The sequence below is a fragment of the Salminus brasiliensis genome, chromosome 8 (genome assembly GCF_030463535.1).
Source record: "Salminus brasiliensis chromosome 8, fSalBra1.hap2, whole genome shotgun sequence".
NCBI lineage: Eukaryota > Metazoa > Chordata > Actinopteri > Characiformes > Bryconidae > Salminus > Salminus brasiliensis.
Window position 1 is genome coordinate 38617406 of NC_132885.1, and position 18748 is coordinate 38636153.

The following is an 18748-nucleotide window of genomic DNA, read 5'->3' on the forward strand; positions in this document are numbered from 1 at the left end:
TTTGGCGATTATCTTGCATCTGATCTTGTACTGTACTGTTATGGCCAATTTGACTGAAAGTCGAGCACACAGAGGGTGGTTTCTCACTTTTGTTTTGTTGTAGATGCACATAATAAATAAATAAATAAATAAATTGCATGCTGCTCTTGGCTTCTGAGTGGTTCAGCAGTCTAACACGCTACCACTACGGCCCGGGGGTCAAACCTGAGCATCTCCATGCCGCTTCGCCATCAGCAGCCATAGTCTGAGAGAGCACAGTTGGCCAGGCTCTCTCCGGGTGGGTAGATGACGCTCCATCTTCCCTTCATCACTCTTGAGCATGTTAACTGGTGAGGTGGAGCTGGATTCCCTTGCCCGGGGATTCGCGGAGTAGCTGGCTTTGCAGGTATCTGAGGATTCATGTTGAGTCCTAGTGCTAGTACCAGTACCACGTTGGGAGCATGCTCTCCTTTAACCTTAAACTAAATTTGGGCTTGTGTAGCTGGTCTGCAGACGCATTCAGTATCTACAGTAGCATGCTTAGTCCTTATCATGCTTAGTAAGTAATGTAGCTTTCCTGTGAAATCCCGAAACGTCAGATAACCAGTATAGAAAGAAAAGTAGCTTGAAAAGAAGAAAATCGTTCAATCTGTACAGCAAGGCGCTTCTTGCTGTTTGACGAATTCCTTTGCTGCAAATTTGAATATTATGCAATCATTTAAAGCAAGCTCTGTGATGGATGCTTCTGCGTAATAAAAAATAGAACAGCTCTCCAGCAGAATGGATGGCAGAATGTTGCCTCCTCTAATGGCGCTCATTGGTCTTGTGCCTGCATTAGATTGATATCGTCTGCAGAAGTTTTTAGTCTGCAGTCAGCTGCTCTGTGTTCTTCACCACGGCTCTGAACCTCTCGCTCAAGCGTTTCTAGACACAGCCGTCGCCGTTGAGTTTGTAGAGGATCTTTATTTATTTATTAATTTATCTTTGATGATGGTGGTTTCTACACATTCTCCACCAAGCCTAATTTCTCCACCGTTCACTGGTAAACACACGTCGTGTGTTCCGCTAACCTCTTTTTTGACCTCGCTCTACCAGTAAACATCCCTTAATGACTAATTAAAGAAAAGGAAGACAGCATTGAATAATTAATCTGCGAGCAGATGTTGAAGTTAATATTCTATGAATAGAAATGCAGCAGGTCTCAGTGTATTTCTAACGGGGGGGGGGTGAAACAAATTGATAAGGATTGGTAATTAAACTCAAATACCCACAATGCACGCCGTGATTTATCTCTCGATTCATCTCACCACCGGTCTTATGAGTGAGCCTGATCCCACCTCAGTACACTCAGCAGGCCGGTCATGCTTCTGTACAGTAGTAGTGCATCCATGTCCGTGCCCTAACTTCTGTCTCGTCCGTTTGTCGTCCGCCAGCAAGACAACCTGAGCGCCCAGTTCAGCCACATGAGCCTTGTGCGGCAGCCGTCTGGGGAGGGCCGCGACGCCCACACTGCCATGTACCCCTCCTCCGTGGTGCTTCAGGCCCCTCCGCCGCCCCCGCCTCCTCCACAGCAGCAGGCTGGCTATATGGTGCCCTCCCCCGGCCAGAGCGTTCCAGCCCCGGCCTACTCCGCCACGGGCCCGGCGCCCGTCAACCAGCCAGTGATGCAGCAGCAGGGCTACATGCAGCAGCCTATGCAGCAGGTACGTCAACCGGAGCTAGAGCTGAGTTCCAGAGGCTTTAGTCTAGAGCCAGAGAAGATATTAATATTAATAATGGTTCGTTTTTAGCTCTCTTCGTGGGCTCGCAGCCTAAACCCTCTCATTCTTCATATTAGCAGTCTTATGATGAGGAATATATGATGCCTGCTGGCTGATAATTCTGCAGCACAGTGACCGCTATCTGAGCTTCAAGGTGCACCGGATCGCCTCCATGACATTTTGTCTTGTTTATTTCTTTCCCATCCGCAGATGCCAGCGTGTTACTGCGCACCAGGCCAGTACCCTCTGTCCAGCCAGCAGTATCGGCCAGTTGGCACGGTGCAGTACAGTAGCCCTCAGAGCCAGTCCCTGCCCCCTCCCCCGCCTGCTCAGCAGCCAGGTAAACCACCAATGATCCATTAAGGCGGATATAAGGCGGCTTATTTTTCCGAAAGAGTAAAACCACCATTACAGTGATGAAGTGTGTTGTTTTATTTAAAATAGCACTGGTCTGATTTTTTTAGGGTGCATTTCTAATATCATACTTGTTACTCCTCTACTTTCTGCAGCATGTGTCGTTTTTTGTAGCTATGATAAGGGTGAAAACGTTCGATCCAAAGGAGTATATGCTTTCACATTTCTGATCTTTCACCAAGCCCTGACTCTAAATGATTATTTTCCAGTTGGAGACGTAACACACTCTATATTTTTGATATCGCTTTACTTGGATGGTCCATTGTAGATGCCTCGCAGATGCTCACCTGACATTCAGCCAAACATCTCTTAAATGCAACTGGATGTCTATTAAATGTAACCCTACACGTAAACCTGGCCCTAAGTTTAGATTATAAGGGTTAGATGTTAAGGTTAGGGTTAGGATTTAGAGTTGATTCAAGGGAGTATGGTTAAGGTTAGGTTTAGATTTTAAGGTTTAGGGTTAGATTTTAAGGTTAGGATTAGGATTTAGAGTTGATTCAAGGGTGTATGGTTAAGGTTAGGGTTAGATTTTAAGGTTTAGGGTTAGATTTTAAGGTTAGGATTAGGATTTAGTTGATTCAAGGGTGTATGGTTAAGGTTTAGGGTTAGATTTTAAGGTTTAGGGTTAGATTTTAAGGTTAGGATTAGGATTTAGAGTTGATTCAAGGGTGTATGGTTAAGGTTTAGGGTTAGATTTTAAGGTTTAGGGTTAGATTTTAAGGTTTAGGGTTAGATTTTAAGGTTAGGATTAGGATTTAGAGTTGATTCAAGGGCGTATGGTTAAGGTTAGGGTTAGATTTTAAGGTTTAGGGTTAGATTTTAAGGTTAGGATTAGGATTTAGTTGATTCAAGGGTGTATGTTAAGGTTAGGGTTAGATTTTAAGGTTTAGGGTTAGATTTTAAGGTTAGGATTAGGATTTAGTTGATTCAAGGGTGTATGGTTATGGTTAGGGTTAGATTTTAAGGTTAGGATTAGGATTTAGAGTTGATTCAAGGGTGTATGGTTAAGGTTAGGGTTAGATTTTAAGGTTTAGGGTTAGATTTTAAGGTTAGGATTAGGATTTAGAGTTGATTCAAGGGTGTATGGTTAAGGTTTAGGGTTAGATTTTAAGGTTTAGGGTTAGATTTTAAGGTTAGGATTAGGATTTAGAGTTGATTCAAGGGTGTATGGTTAAGGTTTAGGGTTAGATTTTAAGGTTTAGGGTTAGATTTTAAGGTTAGGATTAGGATTTAGAGTTGATTCAAGGGTGTATGTTAAGGTTAGGGTTAGATTTTAAGGTTTAGGGTTAGATTTTAAGGTTAGGATTAGGATTTAGTTGATTCAAGGGTGTATGGTTATGGTTAGGGTAAGATTTTAAGGTTTAGGGTTAGATTTTAAGGTTAGGATTAGGATTTAGTTGATTCAAGGGTGTATGGTTATGGTTAGGGTAAGATTTTAAGGTTTAGGGTTAGAGTTTAAGGTTAGGGTTAGGATTTAGAGAATGATTCAGTGGTGTATGGTTAGGGTTAGATTTTAAGGTTTAGGGTTAGAGTTTAAGGTTAGGGTTAGGATTTAGAGTTGATTCTAGGGTGTACGGTTAAGGTTAGGGTTAGATTTAAAGTTAGAGTTAAGATTAGGTGCAGGGTTACTTTCAGTAGACCGCCATTTACATTTCTCTCAGTTGCATTTAATACAGATTCAGTTGAAGGGTGAGCGTCTATTAAGTCGCTATAATGGCCCATCCAAGTAAAGTGATCCCATATTTATTTTCATCTCCATATTTCGTGAACCTTTTCACAAGTACAGCCACATGGGTCTTAATAGAATAATATCTGGAATATCAGGAATAGCTCAGTACTTGATACTTTTGATACTTTGACATTTCTGTACTTTAACTGTAACTCAGATATTTTTAATATGCTGTAAACACAAGATTTTCACTTTTACTTTAGTAACATTTTACAGAGCTGATCTACACTTTATTCGAGTACCGGGCGTGCCGTGTGTGTGTGCGCTCATGTTTTTCAGTGTTGACGAACGACAAATGCATCGACCTTCCTCAATCTATTCTACATCTCCTTTCATATGAACTCATTCAGTCAATTTTCCTCATTTGTACACATTCATAAAAAATGTGTCCTTATTTCATCTGTCAGGGAGGAACTTGGTTTAGAGAGAGCCTGTTTCTCAACACCTCCCTTTGTGCCTGATTGTTTATTTTGGATTCTGTTTTATACTGAGCCGCCGTGGATTTGGGACATCTCCCTCCTATTTTTATTTTATTTCTTTTTATTTATTTTATTATGATTGTTTTCCCTTGCTTCTTCACGTTCTCCACCCCTCTCTCTCTCTCTCTGTTTCTCTCTCAGTACTTTTTGTTGTCTTTGTTTTTTCTTCGCTATGTCAAGTGCGGCAAAAGATTGTGTGTGAAAATGAGGAGGCGCCCCGGGGGCGGGAGAGCGGAGCTGAGAGCTAATTACAGTGGCGAGCACTTTAGCGTGCCGGGTACTTGCATTGTATTGCCCTTTTTAAACAGCTACAATAAGCATTTCCAATCAAATGCTAAATTAGCGTTGTTTTTCCTCCTTACCGTGTTAACGCGGCACTTATTCGTTGCCCCGTGTGCCTTGACAGATGTTTTGTTCAATTGAATTGTAAAAGCTATCTGATTTGATGGGGGGGATGGGGAGGGGGGTGAGGAAAAAAAAAGTCCATTATTGCTTTGAGGACGTGAAACTGGAGCTTTTCTTGGAGAACCTCGGGAGAATTTTGATACTTTTAGGCACTAATTGCCTCTCAGCACCTTGAGCTGTCCTTTTCGGGAAAGCTCAGGAGCGCTCGGATGCTGTTTAAGGTCTGGTCAGAACTTTGAACTAAAGAACGGTTCCTAATGAATCGTCTGGAGGTTTGGAAATGTATCGGCTCAGTGGGCGAAGGGAGGAGAAAGCGGCCCCCACCATGATGTTGAAAGCCCCCGGGCGCTGCGTATTCCTTTCAGATAATCCAAAGCGGTCATCGGCTTTGACTCAGAGTGGCTGAATGCGGGGCCGGGGCACTGTCTGAGAGGCTCTAAGATTCTCACAGTGAACCGGTCTCTTTTCCAGCCCCTCACTCCTCCTCGGGGCCAGAGGCCACTACCAGCGAACTGCACTCTGGCTGAGATCGCCGCCGTACCGTCTTCAGCACCTTACCACCTGCTCTGAATAATCGATTACTCTGTTCGATAATCAATAGATTACCCGACTATCCACAAACAGTAGTTGTTTGTTGCAGTCCTAAAGTGCTGTGATCATTATTCTTTTCTTACACTGTGGCTGATTTCAGTTCATTTGCGCCATCACAGGTATACGCCATTATAGTGAATGTATTTTGAAATGTAACTGCGGTTATGAAATTACTTGACCACACTTACTACTATAGTTAATTCTGAATGTGTAATATGCAGATCGTTTTTTGGGTTGTTTTTTTATGGAATTTTGAGAACGAGAATTCAGGGTACTGGATTTTGAAATGCCCACTCTTACAGTCACTAAAAAACAGCACTTTAGCATAGCATCAAATGTCCTTTGTCCGTGTTTGTTGACACGATCACAGCCATCGGTGATGTCCGGGACACCTTCTGTATGATTAAAAGGTTTTAAGCAGGGTCCCTTTGTTGTCGGCGTGTTAATGATAGGCGATTTGTTGATTGACATGGCTTCATGTAAGCTCAGGCCTGGTAGATGGATCCATGGGACTTTCATAGGACATCATCGTTCGTTGCCTGGATGGCGGGAAAAGCGGGATCGGTTCAGGATTGATGGATGAAGTGGACGGACTCCGCAGTCGGCCCGGAGGTGGGGGTGAGGGAAGGAATGAGGGGGAGTCTGAAATGGAGAACACGAGTAAGAAACGGAGCATCCTCCCTGAAAAAAAAAAAATTGAGGAGCCCTCGTGAACGCAGAGCGCACTCGGTCTAGGGTAGTTGAGTAAATAGCTTTCTTTTCCCCGTCCCTCCCGTCCGTCCCCGTCCCGGCCGTCTCCCTGGCTTGCTCAGTCAGCCTGAACAGAGAGTGTTTAATATTATATTCCCTTCATGCTAGCTCCCTAAGTGGAGGTGAGAGAATTGAACCAAAAATAGCTGGCTCCTCGCCGGGGGCCATCCATTCCTTTTGTCCCACTTCTTTTTTTCTCATCTGGGCTAAATTGATTGCTGTCTCTTTGGCCAAAAGCCAGGAGAAATTGAAAATGGCCCATCCTCCACCCTCCCCTCCTCTCCGCTGCTTCCACATAGGCCTCCCGCAGAGTCTTCCCGCTGGGCAGCTCCTCTGGTGAGGGTTTTTCAATAGCATCGCCAGGTTATAAGCCCCCCCTCCCCTCCCCTCCCCCCCCCCCCCCCCCCCCCCTCCTACTACTACTACAACCCCTTCCCCAGATAACCTTGACACCGATGAAAATGATCCCCCTCCCCTAATAGCTGTCGGAACAAAACCGCATTACCTGCTTTTTATCATGTACGCTGCTCCTCTATTAGCATGTAGCACCACCTTGGTGGGCTGTTGCCACGTCTGCAAATGTCTTCCCTCTTTATCCTCGCTGTCATCTTAAAAAAAAAAAAAAAAAAAAAAAAAAAGTAGGGTTTGAAAGAAGGCAGCCATAATGAAAGCTGTTTTAATAGCCGAGGCTGTGCACTTAGGCAGAGGTAATGAAAAGCAATTTAACGGCAGGGGGAAAAAAAAACACACCTTACAGGTGCCTCCACCAGGTGATGGGGAAGGGTTTAGCTAACAGCGGTGTAATTAGGTGGTTTTGGTTCTAATTGACATTCTCCGAGGCCGAATCATTCATTCACACAATATTGCCGTGAACTTGTGAATAAAAAAATTTTTTAAAAATGAAGAAGAAGAGGAAGAAGAAAGGCCACACAGCATTAAGCAGAGAGTCGCTGCTTTTGTGCCTCAGTGTCGCACTGTAATTTAAACACTGAGCGTTTCATGCTAGCTCAGACTCATTATTTTGCATAATTGCAGCCTCCTTCGGGTTGCACACGGCGGCTCTTTCAGGTCCTTTAGCATCTCTGCATTTTGTTACGTGGATCTGTGTTCAGCTGAAGCGTTTGTTATTGCTCCGGCATTGTTCGCGCGCAGCGCTGTCTGCCCGCGCCGCCGTCACGTTCATTAGTGTTGTTTCTCAGCAGGCAGGTAGGGATGCCAATTACCTTCTGAATGCGGCCCCATCCCAGGCTGCCCAGAGGCCAGTCCGTCTGCCTGCGTTTGCGGGTGTGCGTCAGAAAAGCCACCGGCCAGCCGAGCACCTCGCTCCGTCCATCGGGTTTAATGCGCTTCCTGTCCCGTGTTTCTCCAGGTTACCAAACTGTGATGCCAAATCAACAGCCGAGTTACCAGAGCATGGTCCAGCAGCCGCAGAGTCAAACCCTGGTGAGCGGCCAACATAGCAATATGGGAAATCAAATGCAAGGCATGATGGTCCAGTATCCCTCAATGCCATCTTATCAGGTGAATCCTCAGAGTCTTCGTCTCGTCCTGTTGTGTGTCGTATTTAATGGCTGATATTCAATTAAGTGCATGTTCTTATACTGAAGAGCTTTAAAGCCAGAACCATCAAATAATGTTTATTTGACCTCCTCACCAGTTATTCAAAAAGAGAAATTATGCCGATAAGATTAGAATTTTGTATCGTCATTTGAGACCTCAGGAACTTTGTTACTCTTCACGGCAGGTTTTCTTAAATTAGAACATATAGAACACAAAATGTGACTGAATTCATTTACAGACATTTTTTTGGTGCATGCAGTGCATGGATAATCCACAAGGGAGCAGAAAACTTATATATATGTTTATTTGTTTATTTATTTATTTATTTATTTATTTTTATATTTTAATTTATTTCTGCAATAAATTAGTAGTTGCAGCGGTATACTGTTGTTGGGTATACCATGGTATGAAAAATGTATGGTTATCACACCATGTATGTTTGCGTAATACTGATATTGAGAACAAAATGCTACCAAATGCAACAGAAAAAACAAAAGACAAAATGCATCCCACTAATTGATTAATAGATAAAATAATCAGGATAAAAAGCAGATTCATCCATAATAAAAATAATCTAAATCTATATAAAAAGAGCTCCACCTCAAATGCAGCTTGCTTATATATATTTTACATTTTTTTTATTTCTTTATTTATTTTAAAGGGTGACATTTTACAAATATTTCTGTTAGTTAATAGATGTTAAAGTATCTTTTCTTTTCATAACTTTAGAAGTTAATATATAATAATAACAACAAGGCAATGAATTGCTGCAAGAAGTGCAGTAGAGTAAACTCTGATGTGATATTTTGCGAGATGGTTATCAGACCATGAAAATCTCCTGCAGTTTCAACTCCTAATTATGTTTTATTGATATGTTTGCATTATTTAAGGTAATTAATTATTGCACTGGTATTGCAGGGGTCTCAGATATGTATCAGGTATGGTACAGTTGGCTACAAGGGTCTAGTCTGCCCTTATTTCTCAAAACACTACACCATTAGCTAAACGTGCATACTGCCCTGCAGGTGTGTGGTGTGACCGGCTCCATGTCCCCCCTCATAGTGAGTGAAGGGCAAAAGGTTTAAGCCTTAATAAGCCACTAATAACAGTTTGGGGGTCTTTGCAAAGTGATATTTTTATGGAAAAACCTTAAACATGCAGAAAATATGATTTCAAGGCTGTCCTATGCCTGTCCTTTGCCAGGTATCCATGCCTCAAGGATCCCAGGGCGTGCCCCAGCAGACATATCAGCAGCCAATCATCATCCCCAACCAGTCCAGCCATGGGCCCATGCCTGCGTCCAGCATTCAGGTCTACTACAGTGTTATACCACCCAGTCAGCAGAACACCATAAGGTATGACCTCACCGTTGCCTTTGTGCTGATTCTGTGCTCAAAATCGAAACCCGTAGCCGTGATGTTGTCGCCGTCTCTTTGTTGTTGTAGTAGTGGTAGTAGAAGTCGCCTCATCATCACAAGGCACCCGTTAAAGGGGTTAGGCCGGGGATGCGTAGGATTAAGCCGCGCCGTGCTAGGAGGAAGAGGTCACTTTTTCCCTGCCGCCTCCTTCCTCCACGCTCTCGAGAGGCCCTGACTTTAGTAGGCCGGGTTGGCAGTGATTTATACAGCCAGATACCCATCCAGTCTTAATATATCACAGCTGGTCCCGTGAGGAGAGCGCTCTCGCGCTTTTTCCTCTCTCTCTTTCGCACAAGCTTTTGCTCCCGTCCCCTACACCACAACCACCATCCTTCATAAGAGGCAGCCTGCGGACAGGGCTTATTCCTCAGGGTGCGCACTGTCTCGAGCAGCTGTCTCTGCGCTTTGGCTGCCGCATCACTCTCCGCACTGCTTACATCCTTATTAGGCCGGTACATAGGAACCATGAAGAAGGAGGGGGGGGTGGTGGCAGCACAACGCCTTGGAAAATTGGTCACGGCGACAGATGATGAATGCCTACGGTGCCGCGTCTTATTCCGCCGCCGTGAAAATTACATTGGCAGTGATTTTTTTTTATTATTATTTTTTTTTTTTCCTTTCTTATTTGTAGGGAGGCGTATCCCCACAGGTTTGTGACGGGTATATTTAAACTAGCACCAGGGCGCTGCGCTCGGTCAATCCCATGTGTACTTAGTGCCCTATATTGGTAATTTCCTCCCAATTTCGAGGCAATCAGCTAAATTTGTGCTGCATTAAGTCAACTGTAGGCACTATTTTCTTTTTCTGCTTTGGTGTTCAAGACTCAGTGCTTCAAATTTTGTGTGTGTGTGTGTGTGTGTGTGTGTGTGTGTGTGTGTGTGTGTGTGTGTCCACAGCTCCTCTGTGGGATTCCTCCCTCCTCCAGGCACGGAGCAGATGCCGTTCCCTCGCACCTCCTCCCCCTGCAACTCCCAACAGATTCCTGCCCAGCAGTGCTCAGGTACTTAAGCCCGGAATGACCTACAACTCACTCGGTCAACAGCCTCCGCTCAGCCCTGCCATCTTTTTTAATTCTTTATTCATTTATTTTCATGCATTTTTATTCAGAATTCGTTTCAGCGACGTTTACTGTAGTAACTGTAACTAATGAATATTTGATGCCTCAAAATCTACATTTTAAATCGGAGTGAACAGGGCACCATCTGTAAGGGTTCCTGCTATTTAATGGATCGTGGTGGGGGGGGGAGTCAGTTATTTCTGCTTACAATAATCCGCCTCACAAAACTGCAGCAGAAACCACAGCACGCATGCTGAGCACCGCCTCCCTTTCAAGACTTTCACCCCTTTTTCTCTGTAGTGCTGAAATAGTGCCTAATGTAATGCTGCCGTATGTTTGTTTTTTGCCCTGCAACCTGAAAGGTTATCTGCTTCCACCTCAGATGTGACCACCAGCAGCCTCATTTTATTACACTCTCACAGCAAACGCTGCCACAGCAAAGCCTTGCGGTGTGCACGAACAAAGCCATATATAATAATAATAATAATAATAATAATAATAACACGCCAGTTCACCCATAGGTTACCTTTTCAAATCAGTATCGCCTCTCTTTATCCCTCCACCCCATTTTATTGCTATTCCTAATCCTCGGCCCTCCAACCTGCCTTACTAAACACAAGAGCTCCTTGCTTCGACCCTGCGAAATTAGATGGTGGGTCTCCACAAAGGGAAGAAGGTGGCACCTTCAGAAATGACTACCCGCTCGGCTCGGCTCGGCAGTCGACTGATTCAGTTGGGAACTGGCTCAAAGCGAGGCAGTCGCCGGTGTAATTTCGCACGGACAAAAGGGCAAGGTAGTTGGGCAGCCGCGCCTTGTCGACGTCTATGGGGGCAGGGAGGAGGGGGGCCTTTCCCGTCCTCGTTTCAATCCCGCGCCGGGCTTAAAGGTGCTAATTGAAATAACGTTCTCCAGCCCTAACGATCCAATTATTGAACAGATACGGGGTGGTAATTAAAAAGTCATTCCTTCGATGCTTTGTTCCAAGTTACGGGCGTCTTTATATAAAAGTAAAAAAAAAAATCTCAAAAAGGGCCTTCATGGGGCCTCTAATTCTAATTTGCCTTGCTGCTTTATGTGCACGCCGTTAACGTGAATTACTTTCTCGCTACAAGGCCCTGTGATCGCTCTCTGACGTCTCTCCATTGCACTCCTCTGCTCCTGGCCTTATTAACTGATTAAAAGGGGAGGGAAGACAAAAAACAGCCCCCCTTTCAGATACTGCAATTCGATTCCCACCTCCCCTTTTTTTTTTTTTTTTTTTTTTTTTATAAAGCGGCCGGTGGTCTGTCATCTAGTTGTTTTACTCTTCCAGTCTCCCCCTGCTTGTCCTCACAAGTGTCCTTCATGTAATTGCAGTTCAGTTTAGATTATGGAGATTTTAAGAGTATCTGAGGTTTCCACACTTCCAATCCATCGTTCCCATACATGGAAAACCTGGAAATCTAGAGGCTTTTTTTCCCTCTAGCCTTTCTGTCCACTGTCCAGGGTTCCCACTCGTCCTAAAAAATTATTTTTACTCTTTCTATCCACACATCTTGGAAAATCTGGAAAACCGTTTAATTTAAAGACTGTTTTTTCAGTTTTTCTACCCACAGTCAGGGATCCCACGCCTCCTGGAAAACCTGGAAAACCTCTAAACTGGAAGACTTCGTTATGAAAGTTGAGCCACTGAGCATTTGCATATTTTATCTACTGATGCTCGATCTGTTCTACCTACACTCAAAACCCACACGTGATCTAGCATGGCTTCCTGTGGTATTGAGATGGCTTTCATTTAAAGTAGTACTCTAGTGCGCCCCCTAGAGGTTAAACAGTTCTGTTCTGCTGTATCTGTAACTCAGCCTCAGTCCATGATGAAATAGTGAGGCGTTTTCCCTCTTTGACATGGCAATAGGTCGTGGCTGCTTTTTTACCCTGCTTCATATAGCGACTGAGAGGACGGGAGACCTGCAAATATTCAGGGCGGGTCTACTCTTTTACCCTCAACCAAAATATCACTAGTCTCTCCATCTCCAAAGGCAGCTCTAAAACCCATGAGCCTAACATCTGTCTGTAAAGGATTTACATAGGGGAGGGATGAGCAGCTAATGGAAAAAAGCTGGATTAGCATCTAGTACTGTGAGTGTAGATAGACTAGTTTATCCTGTAACCAGGTGTGTAAAAACAGTTACTGGGAGGCTTTTAATACACTTGTATGTATTTTTGCCTTTTTAGGAAAATCTTTTCCTAGAAAGAGTGGGAACCCTGCGCTGCGAGGACGAGCTCATAGCTGTTGACTTTGGAATTGGAAGTATTTGGCAGTTAGCACTTCGGCTAGCGAGGAGGGAGGGGGAGAGGGGGTGGGTTAAGCACAAGGAAGCCAATTTCACGTGAAGCGAAATTAATACGGGCTGTTAATAAAATCATCTAAAGCAAACGTGGATTAGTGGGACTTAACCTTGTTTTGATCTCAACCTGAAGAGGATATTAAATAGGTTACTTGGAGCCGTTTGCAAAAAGAGTAATTACCCAGAGAAAAGAGTCTTCAGAGCCTCTCTTAAATGAGGTCAAGTCTCTGCTCTGAAAAGTCTCCAACCTTGCAAGTAGCCAGATAGAGCTCTTTGAATGTGAAGCGGTGTGACGGAATTTCGTCATTATTTTTTATTTATTTATTTATTTATTTATTTATTTTAAAACCCTGCTATTCCTATAATGTGTCGTTTTCCCAAACCAGTCCAAGCTCAGAGTTAGGGCCTTATTCTCTGCTTTAACTGTAATAAGCAGCAATGCTTTCCCAAGCACTTGTAGGTTCAACAAGGACGGATTTAATTCCTGAATCCAATTCCGTCCTGGCTGTGTGGGTGGTAATTCCTTGTTAATGGAATAACGAGAAAACAACTCCACTTACATTTGCACTCGCTTGTACTCATTACATGCTCCTAATTCCCTGTGATGGACTGGTTATACTGTGGTTCCATTTTAAATGACGTCTATCGGCGCACAAAGAGAGAGGACTGGTATTCATATTCCTCAGGACTTCTCGCCCTAGCGCGCTTTCGCCCTCCCCCAGCCTTGAATATTGTATACTAACCCGTCAGCATCTCTTTGCCATGCAAGGTGAATCACTTTATTCCACCCCCACCCCCCCTTTCTCCTCGTCCTTTTTTCTTAAATGGGGCATCCCACCTCCTGTGTGGTTTTGTGTGCAGGCGTGCCTCCCCCACCCCCTGGTGGTGGTATGGTGATGATGCAGCTCACGTTACCTCCGACCCAGCAGCCACGGCCACACTCTCCTCCACAGTGGAAACACAACAAGTACCACAGTCTGGACCACCAACGCAGCCAGAAGTCCAGCGAGCTCTGCAGCCTGGACACCTCACAGGTAAGCTTTAAGCATCCAGTCTGACTAGGCAGAGATGAACAGGTATGCAGGTAAACTGCGGGACTGTACAGTGTGTGTGGTGGTGTTTTTTTTTTTTTTTTGTTGTTTTTTTTTCCAGCAGCGCTATGTCAGAGCAAGTGGTATAATGTATAAGTGGTTCATCTCATATGACCCCACAGAGCAGTCCTCAGCTGGGCAGCCCGTCCACCTCCCCTGCACAGTCCCCAACACCCTCCCACCTGACCAGCGTGAAGAACGTCCGTCCTGGCCTCACTTCTGTTCCCATCATGCCTCAGTTCTCTCGATCCTTTGTCCCGGGGCAAGGTGAGTCCTGCTTCTCATAAAAGAGTGTACATTAATATCCTCTTAAATTCCTTTTATTATTTTTTATTTCCTCCACCCCCGGTGGTCAAACTCTATTACTGTCATTTTGCTGTACCATAAAAGTTACAATTACAGAATTAATTACATAGTTAATTACTTAAGGACTTTTGTTTACATGCAATTTTTTTTTTTTTATATTAACCAGCTTCAGCATCATCTCAGATGTCAGGGATACGAGTTCCTGATTATTTAACCCTCTGCTCTCTTTCTCAGGCGATGCACGGTACCCCCTCCTTGGTCAGCCTCTCCAATACAACCCCCAGGTCCGTCCTCCTTTACTCCACGGGCCCCCTATGGTCTCTAATCACCAGGTGAGCCTCACTGAACGGCCACGCCGTGCTTCTCATCCACTTGCCATGTAACTCCAGACCTTCCACAGCTGACATAAGTAACATTGTACTTGATGATAAACCAGCCAGCCAGCTGCCCTATTTTTGAGTGTCCTTGCTTGCTTCTCTAACCCACATAAATCATCCAATGCCAACGTTGTGGTACAGCGCTGCAAAGACGGATGTAGAGATGTTCATAGACTTTCTTTTCATGTTCTCTTTTTCTCCACCTCCCGTCACCCAGGGCCCGGTGGGGATACGGCACAGCGGTCGAGGCAGAAAACCGCCCAGGAAAGCGCTGTCTACAGATCTCAGTGTAGGTGAAGCAGGTAATGGTAGTGGGGGCCATGCTGCTCCTTAGCAAGTCAGACCCCACAAAGAGGACAAGAGCAGTGACCTTAGCCTGTCCATCTCTCATAAGCTTTAGCGCTGTTTAGGGGAGAAATTATTTAATAGTAAATGGTGTTTGATAACCTGTCTGTCTACTTTGCACATTTGTGGCCAGTTTCAGTCGATTGTCTTAATATAAGATTTTTTAGGAAACTTGCCTTGCTGTTTAATTTGAAGGGCTCAACTAGGGGTAGGTCTCGCTTGACAATGATTCGATTAGACAAATATAATCAAGCATTAGATGCATAAATGTGCTTCAAATTTGTACAGTAGTGGAACTACATGTACACTCACTGAGCACTTTATTAGAAATGCAATACTTATGCTGGGTATTAGCCATTTGCTCCTAATACAGCCTCAGTTCTTTATAGCATGGATCCTTTGAGAGCGATTCTGGTCCATGTTGACGTGGCTGCATCACTCAGTTCCTTCCACGTCCCAAAGATGTTCTACTGAATTCAGATCCGGTGACTGGGAAGGCCACTGAAACCCTTTTGTCCACTTAACTCTTGTCGTGTTCATGAAACCGGCGACTTTTGCTTTGTGATAAGGTGCATCATGCTGGAAGTAACCTTTAGAAGTTGTTTTTGGCCATGAAAGGATGCACATGGTCAGCAATAAATACTTTTAAAGCTTGCAGAATTAAAGTGACGATTGATTGGTGTCAATGGTCCAGAGTGTGCCAAGCAAACATGCCCCCACGCCATTACGCCACGTCCACCAGCCTGGACTGATGACGCAAAGCTGGTTGGGTTCATGGAGTCATGCTGTTAGAGCCTAGATGTGGGACCCTCTCATCTCAAGATTTGCCTTGTTGAATAATCTGAGACCGTTGTGCTGATCTCAGGAGATCAGCAGTTCTACAAATACTCAAACCAGCCAGTCTGAGACCATATTTTCTCTCCGTTCTGATCTGTTGCACTGTTGCCAAATGAGGTGTACAGGTTTTCTAATAAAGTGTTCGTTGACAACCACATTAATAAATGTACATGTTTTATATACAATGTTATAATTAGTATGGTGAATGAGATGGTGAATGATCTTCTCTGTCTTCCAGTAAGTGGGCGTGTCCTGGAAGTGACAGAACTGCCGGAGGGCATCAGCCGAGCACAGGCCGACCTCCTGCTGAGGGACCTGTGCCGGTCGGGCGCTGTGGTAACGTGGTTGCCAGAGCGCCGGACAGATGGCGACCGCATCAACACGCTCACTGCTGATCCCGCCTCCACCTACACCGTCCTGGCCACCTTCCCCTCCAGACAAGCGGCACAGGGGGCCCTCCTCTACCACAGCTTCGCCCTTGGCCCTGCCCCGTTTAGACTCATCCCCAGCAAGAGACACTGCGAGCAGCCCAGCCTGGAGAGGGCCAGCTCCCAATGAGACTCCTCACTCTAACTAACCACCCTCCCCCTCAACACCAGCATCCCTGCCTACATCCTCGTCCTCATTTCTGACTCTCTCTGAGACACACAGCACGCAGTTCACACCTCCAGTCCCCACACTCAAGTTTTAAACCATACTAATTGAGGCCAAAGTGTTGTCTTTCTCACATTGTGAGCATTTGGGGGAGAAAAAAAGACCAGAACACAAACCTGAAACTGAAAACTCTCATGATGTCCCACTCACTAAACACACACGCATTCGGCTAATTAAGTGGATCGTACTAAAAGGCAGCCTGTGGTCTTTTAGATCCTGTTTAATATTCGTAAAATCTGCCAAAAATTATAGTCTCACTTCCCCTTTCACCACTGCTCTCTTGCTCATGATTGCCCCTGCCCCACTCACCAAGGCACAGACTTCTCACACCTCTCCATACCAGCCATTTAGGCCCCTGCCCCGCCCTTCCTCACTTCAGTGGGGTCAAATCACGGGGTCATGGGGTACACAATGGGTCTCATGTTGTGCCTTCGATCAGAGGTTGACTTCGCTTTTCTCTGATAAAGAAAAACGAAGACACCTCGGTGTCTCTTGTTAAAAAACAAAAAATCCAAAAAAAAAATGAAGACCCACGCATTTTGTTTTGTAAATAATTTATATAGTAGCTAAATAATTCAATTGATTCCCTTCCCTCTGTGAAAGTTGGGAATAGGCACAGGTAATGGAAAGATTATTATTTTTTTTTTTTTCCCCCCTCTGACATTTTTAACTTAAGACGTCGCCAAAAAAAAAAATCCACCTCGCTCCTCTCTGCTCCCATCCTGGCATATTTTAATACTCCTCGGTTGGAACGATCCCGTTTCGCCCTCTTTCCTCCAATTCTCTTCCTTCCTCACTCATGGAAACCATGTCAGACCTTTTGATTTTCAAAGTCTTTTAAAAAGAGAGAAAAAAAACATATGCCTACTGGGTCACTGGAAAAAAAACAGTTTGCACATTTATACAAGTCTATATATATATATATATATATATATAAATATATATTTTTCCTTTTATTTCTCAAAGAAAAATGTGTGGATTCTGAAAGGCTGTTCAATGTTTACTGGTGCAAGTCATTTTTATTTCAGTTTGAAAGCCAATAAATGTTTACACCAAATGACGAACCTGCTTACCTGTCCACATCTGCTGCTGCTGCTGCTGCTGCTGCTGCTGCTGCTGCTTTCGACAAAGTGTTCTCGGTTTGCTAAGAGCGAGCCATCCTCTCCCTGTCTCCATTAGGACGTAGTCATCGACGAAACAGGAGCTGTCGACTTCGCTCAAACGAGCTCCTGGTGCTGTACTCTTCACCCTGCCACTATCTGACGCTCTACTGGGTGCTATTCATCTCAATTTTCCTTTTTATTGGCCCATTTGTCTGCTACATTAACCTCCCTCCAACCTCATCTCTGCAAAATGGCCTACAGTTCATCTAAATTTTTCTTCCTCCCGCCCCTCCTGCCCCTCCTCCCCCTCCTCACTCCTAATAGCGTCAAACCAATTTAGCGAAAAAGAGAAAAATCCTTTCCACCGGTTTCCACATCGAGCCCGAGGGAGTTCGGCCTGTGTGGCTGGATCGCTCCTTTTCTGTAAAATGGAAGCCTTCGCCTTTTCCAGAGCTGCTTTTCTTTCTCCCCTCTTTCTCAGCACAACCTGCGGAGTTGACCAGGTTATTAACGGCTAATTAAGTCCGGCATCTGGACGACCCTGACACCTCTGAGCCACTGAGAAGATGGATTAGCCGTTTTGATGAAGTGCACGCTGGCGTCGGTCTAATTGAGCGTGCTCTTTACTTTCAGGGAAGTTTCAGGGCAGGTCGGAGCGTGGGTGCTGTATTTAGCTAGGTAGGTGTGTTGGAAGTAGTCACCAGAGTTTGGTGAAGACATTTCTGCACTGATTTCCTCTTCGCCCAGGTGCGCTTCATGAGGTAAGTTAGGACATACACGAGTTTAGTGGCCTGTTTCTGTAGGGTTACAGTAGCCCCAGCAAAGCTCCAGGCCTAGGCCCAATGGAGATGCCTCTCAGTCCACGTTTACAGCCAGTGCCACGTTTTGGACGGTGTCTGAAACCACATCAGCACTCAGTTTAACGGTTGACGTAACCGAACGCCTCACGTAAAAAAAACGTAAGGCTTTGGGTGTGCAGTAAGCGCCATGCTAAGGTGAGACTGGTGTGAGGTGTTGAGGTGTTTTTTTGCAATGAAAGACGCTAACTTCTTTTCAGACACCAAGTATCAGTTAATTTGGGTTCGGGGGGGGGTACATTTTTTGAGGTATTGCTGAACTTTAAGGGTCGATTGATTTTATAGTTCTTTTCAGTTCAAGCATAGGAAGATCCAGAGCCCTTGTTTTAAAGGGAGGCCCAGTTCAGCAGTGTTTTTAGAAAGCTCCAGGAACGTTAAAGTCCTGTAACCTCACAGAAATAAGGGTTTAGAAAAGTTTAGAAAACCTGATGTTTAAAAAAAACAAAAAAAAAAAAACAACATTCCCCAGTTAGATGAAATCTAACATTATGAAAACATCTAAGGTAACTTTAAGTAAACTGCAATACAATAAAACCACTAATAAAGAATGTTTATTGACTGTCGTAAAGCTTTTTCCAATCTTAAGAAATAAAGCGTTTATTTAAACGTGGAAATTAATATTGTCTGAATTTACATTGAAAATAAAATGTTTAAATGATCAAATTCGCATACTTACAAATATGCCAACCAAATGCGAGAAGCCCA

At 44.4% G+C, this 18748-nt stretch overlaps 1 protein-coding gene across 8 annotated transcripts in view; it reads left to right on the forward strand.

Moving 5' to 3' along the window:
- Positions 1-17143, forward strand: part of LOC140561377 (R3H domain-containing protein 1-like) — a 40844-nt gene extending 23701 nt beyond the window's left edge. For 7 of the 8 annotated variants that reach the window (XM_072686553.1, XM_072686546.1, XM_072686547.1 and 4 more), the window contains 10 exons: positions 1413-1682; positions 1950-2079; positions 7480-7631; positions 8874-9025; positions 9985-10088; positions 13335-13507; positions 13687-13831; positions 14105-14202; positions 14465-14549; positions 15668-17143. In XM_072686553.1, coding sequence (XP_072542654.1) covers positions 1413-1682; positions 1950-2079; positions 7480-7631; positions 8874-9025; positions 9985-10088; positions 13335-13507; positions 13687-13831; positions 14105-14202; positions 14465-14549; positions 15668-15987 — 1629 coding nt within the window. In that variant the 3' untranslated portion in view covers positions 15988-17143. The remainder of the gene's footprint in view (positions 1-1412; positions 1683-1949; positions 2080-7479; positions 7632-8873; positions 9026-9984; positions 10089-13334; positions 13508-13686; positions 13832-14104; positions 14203-14464; positions 14550-15667) is intronic. The other variant, XM_072686551.1, reaches the window with a different exon arrangement.
- Positions 17144-18748: the final 1605 nt, after the last annotated feature.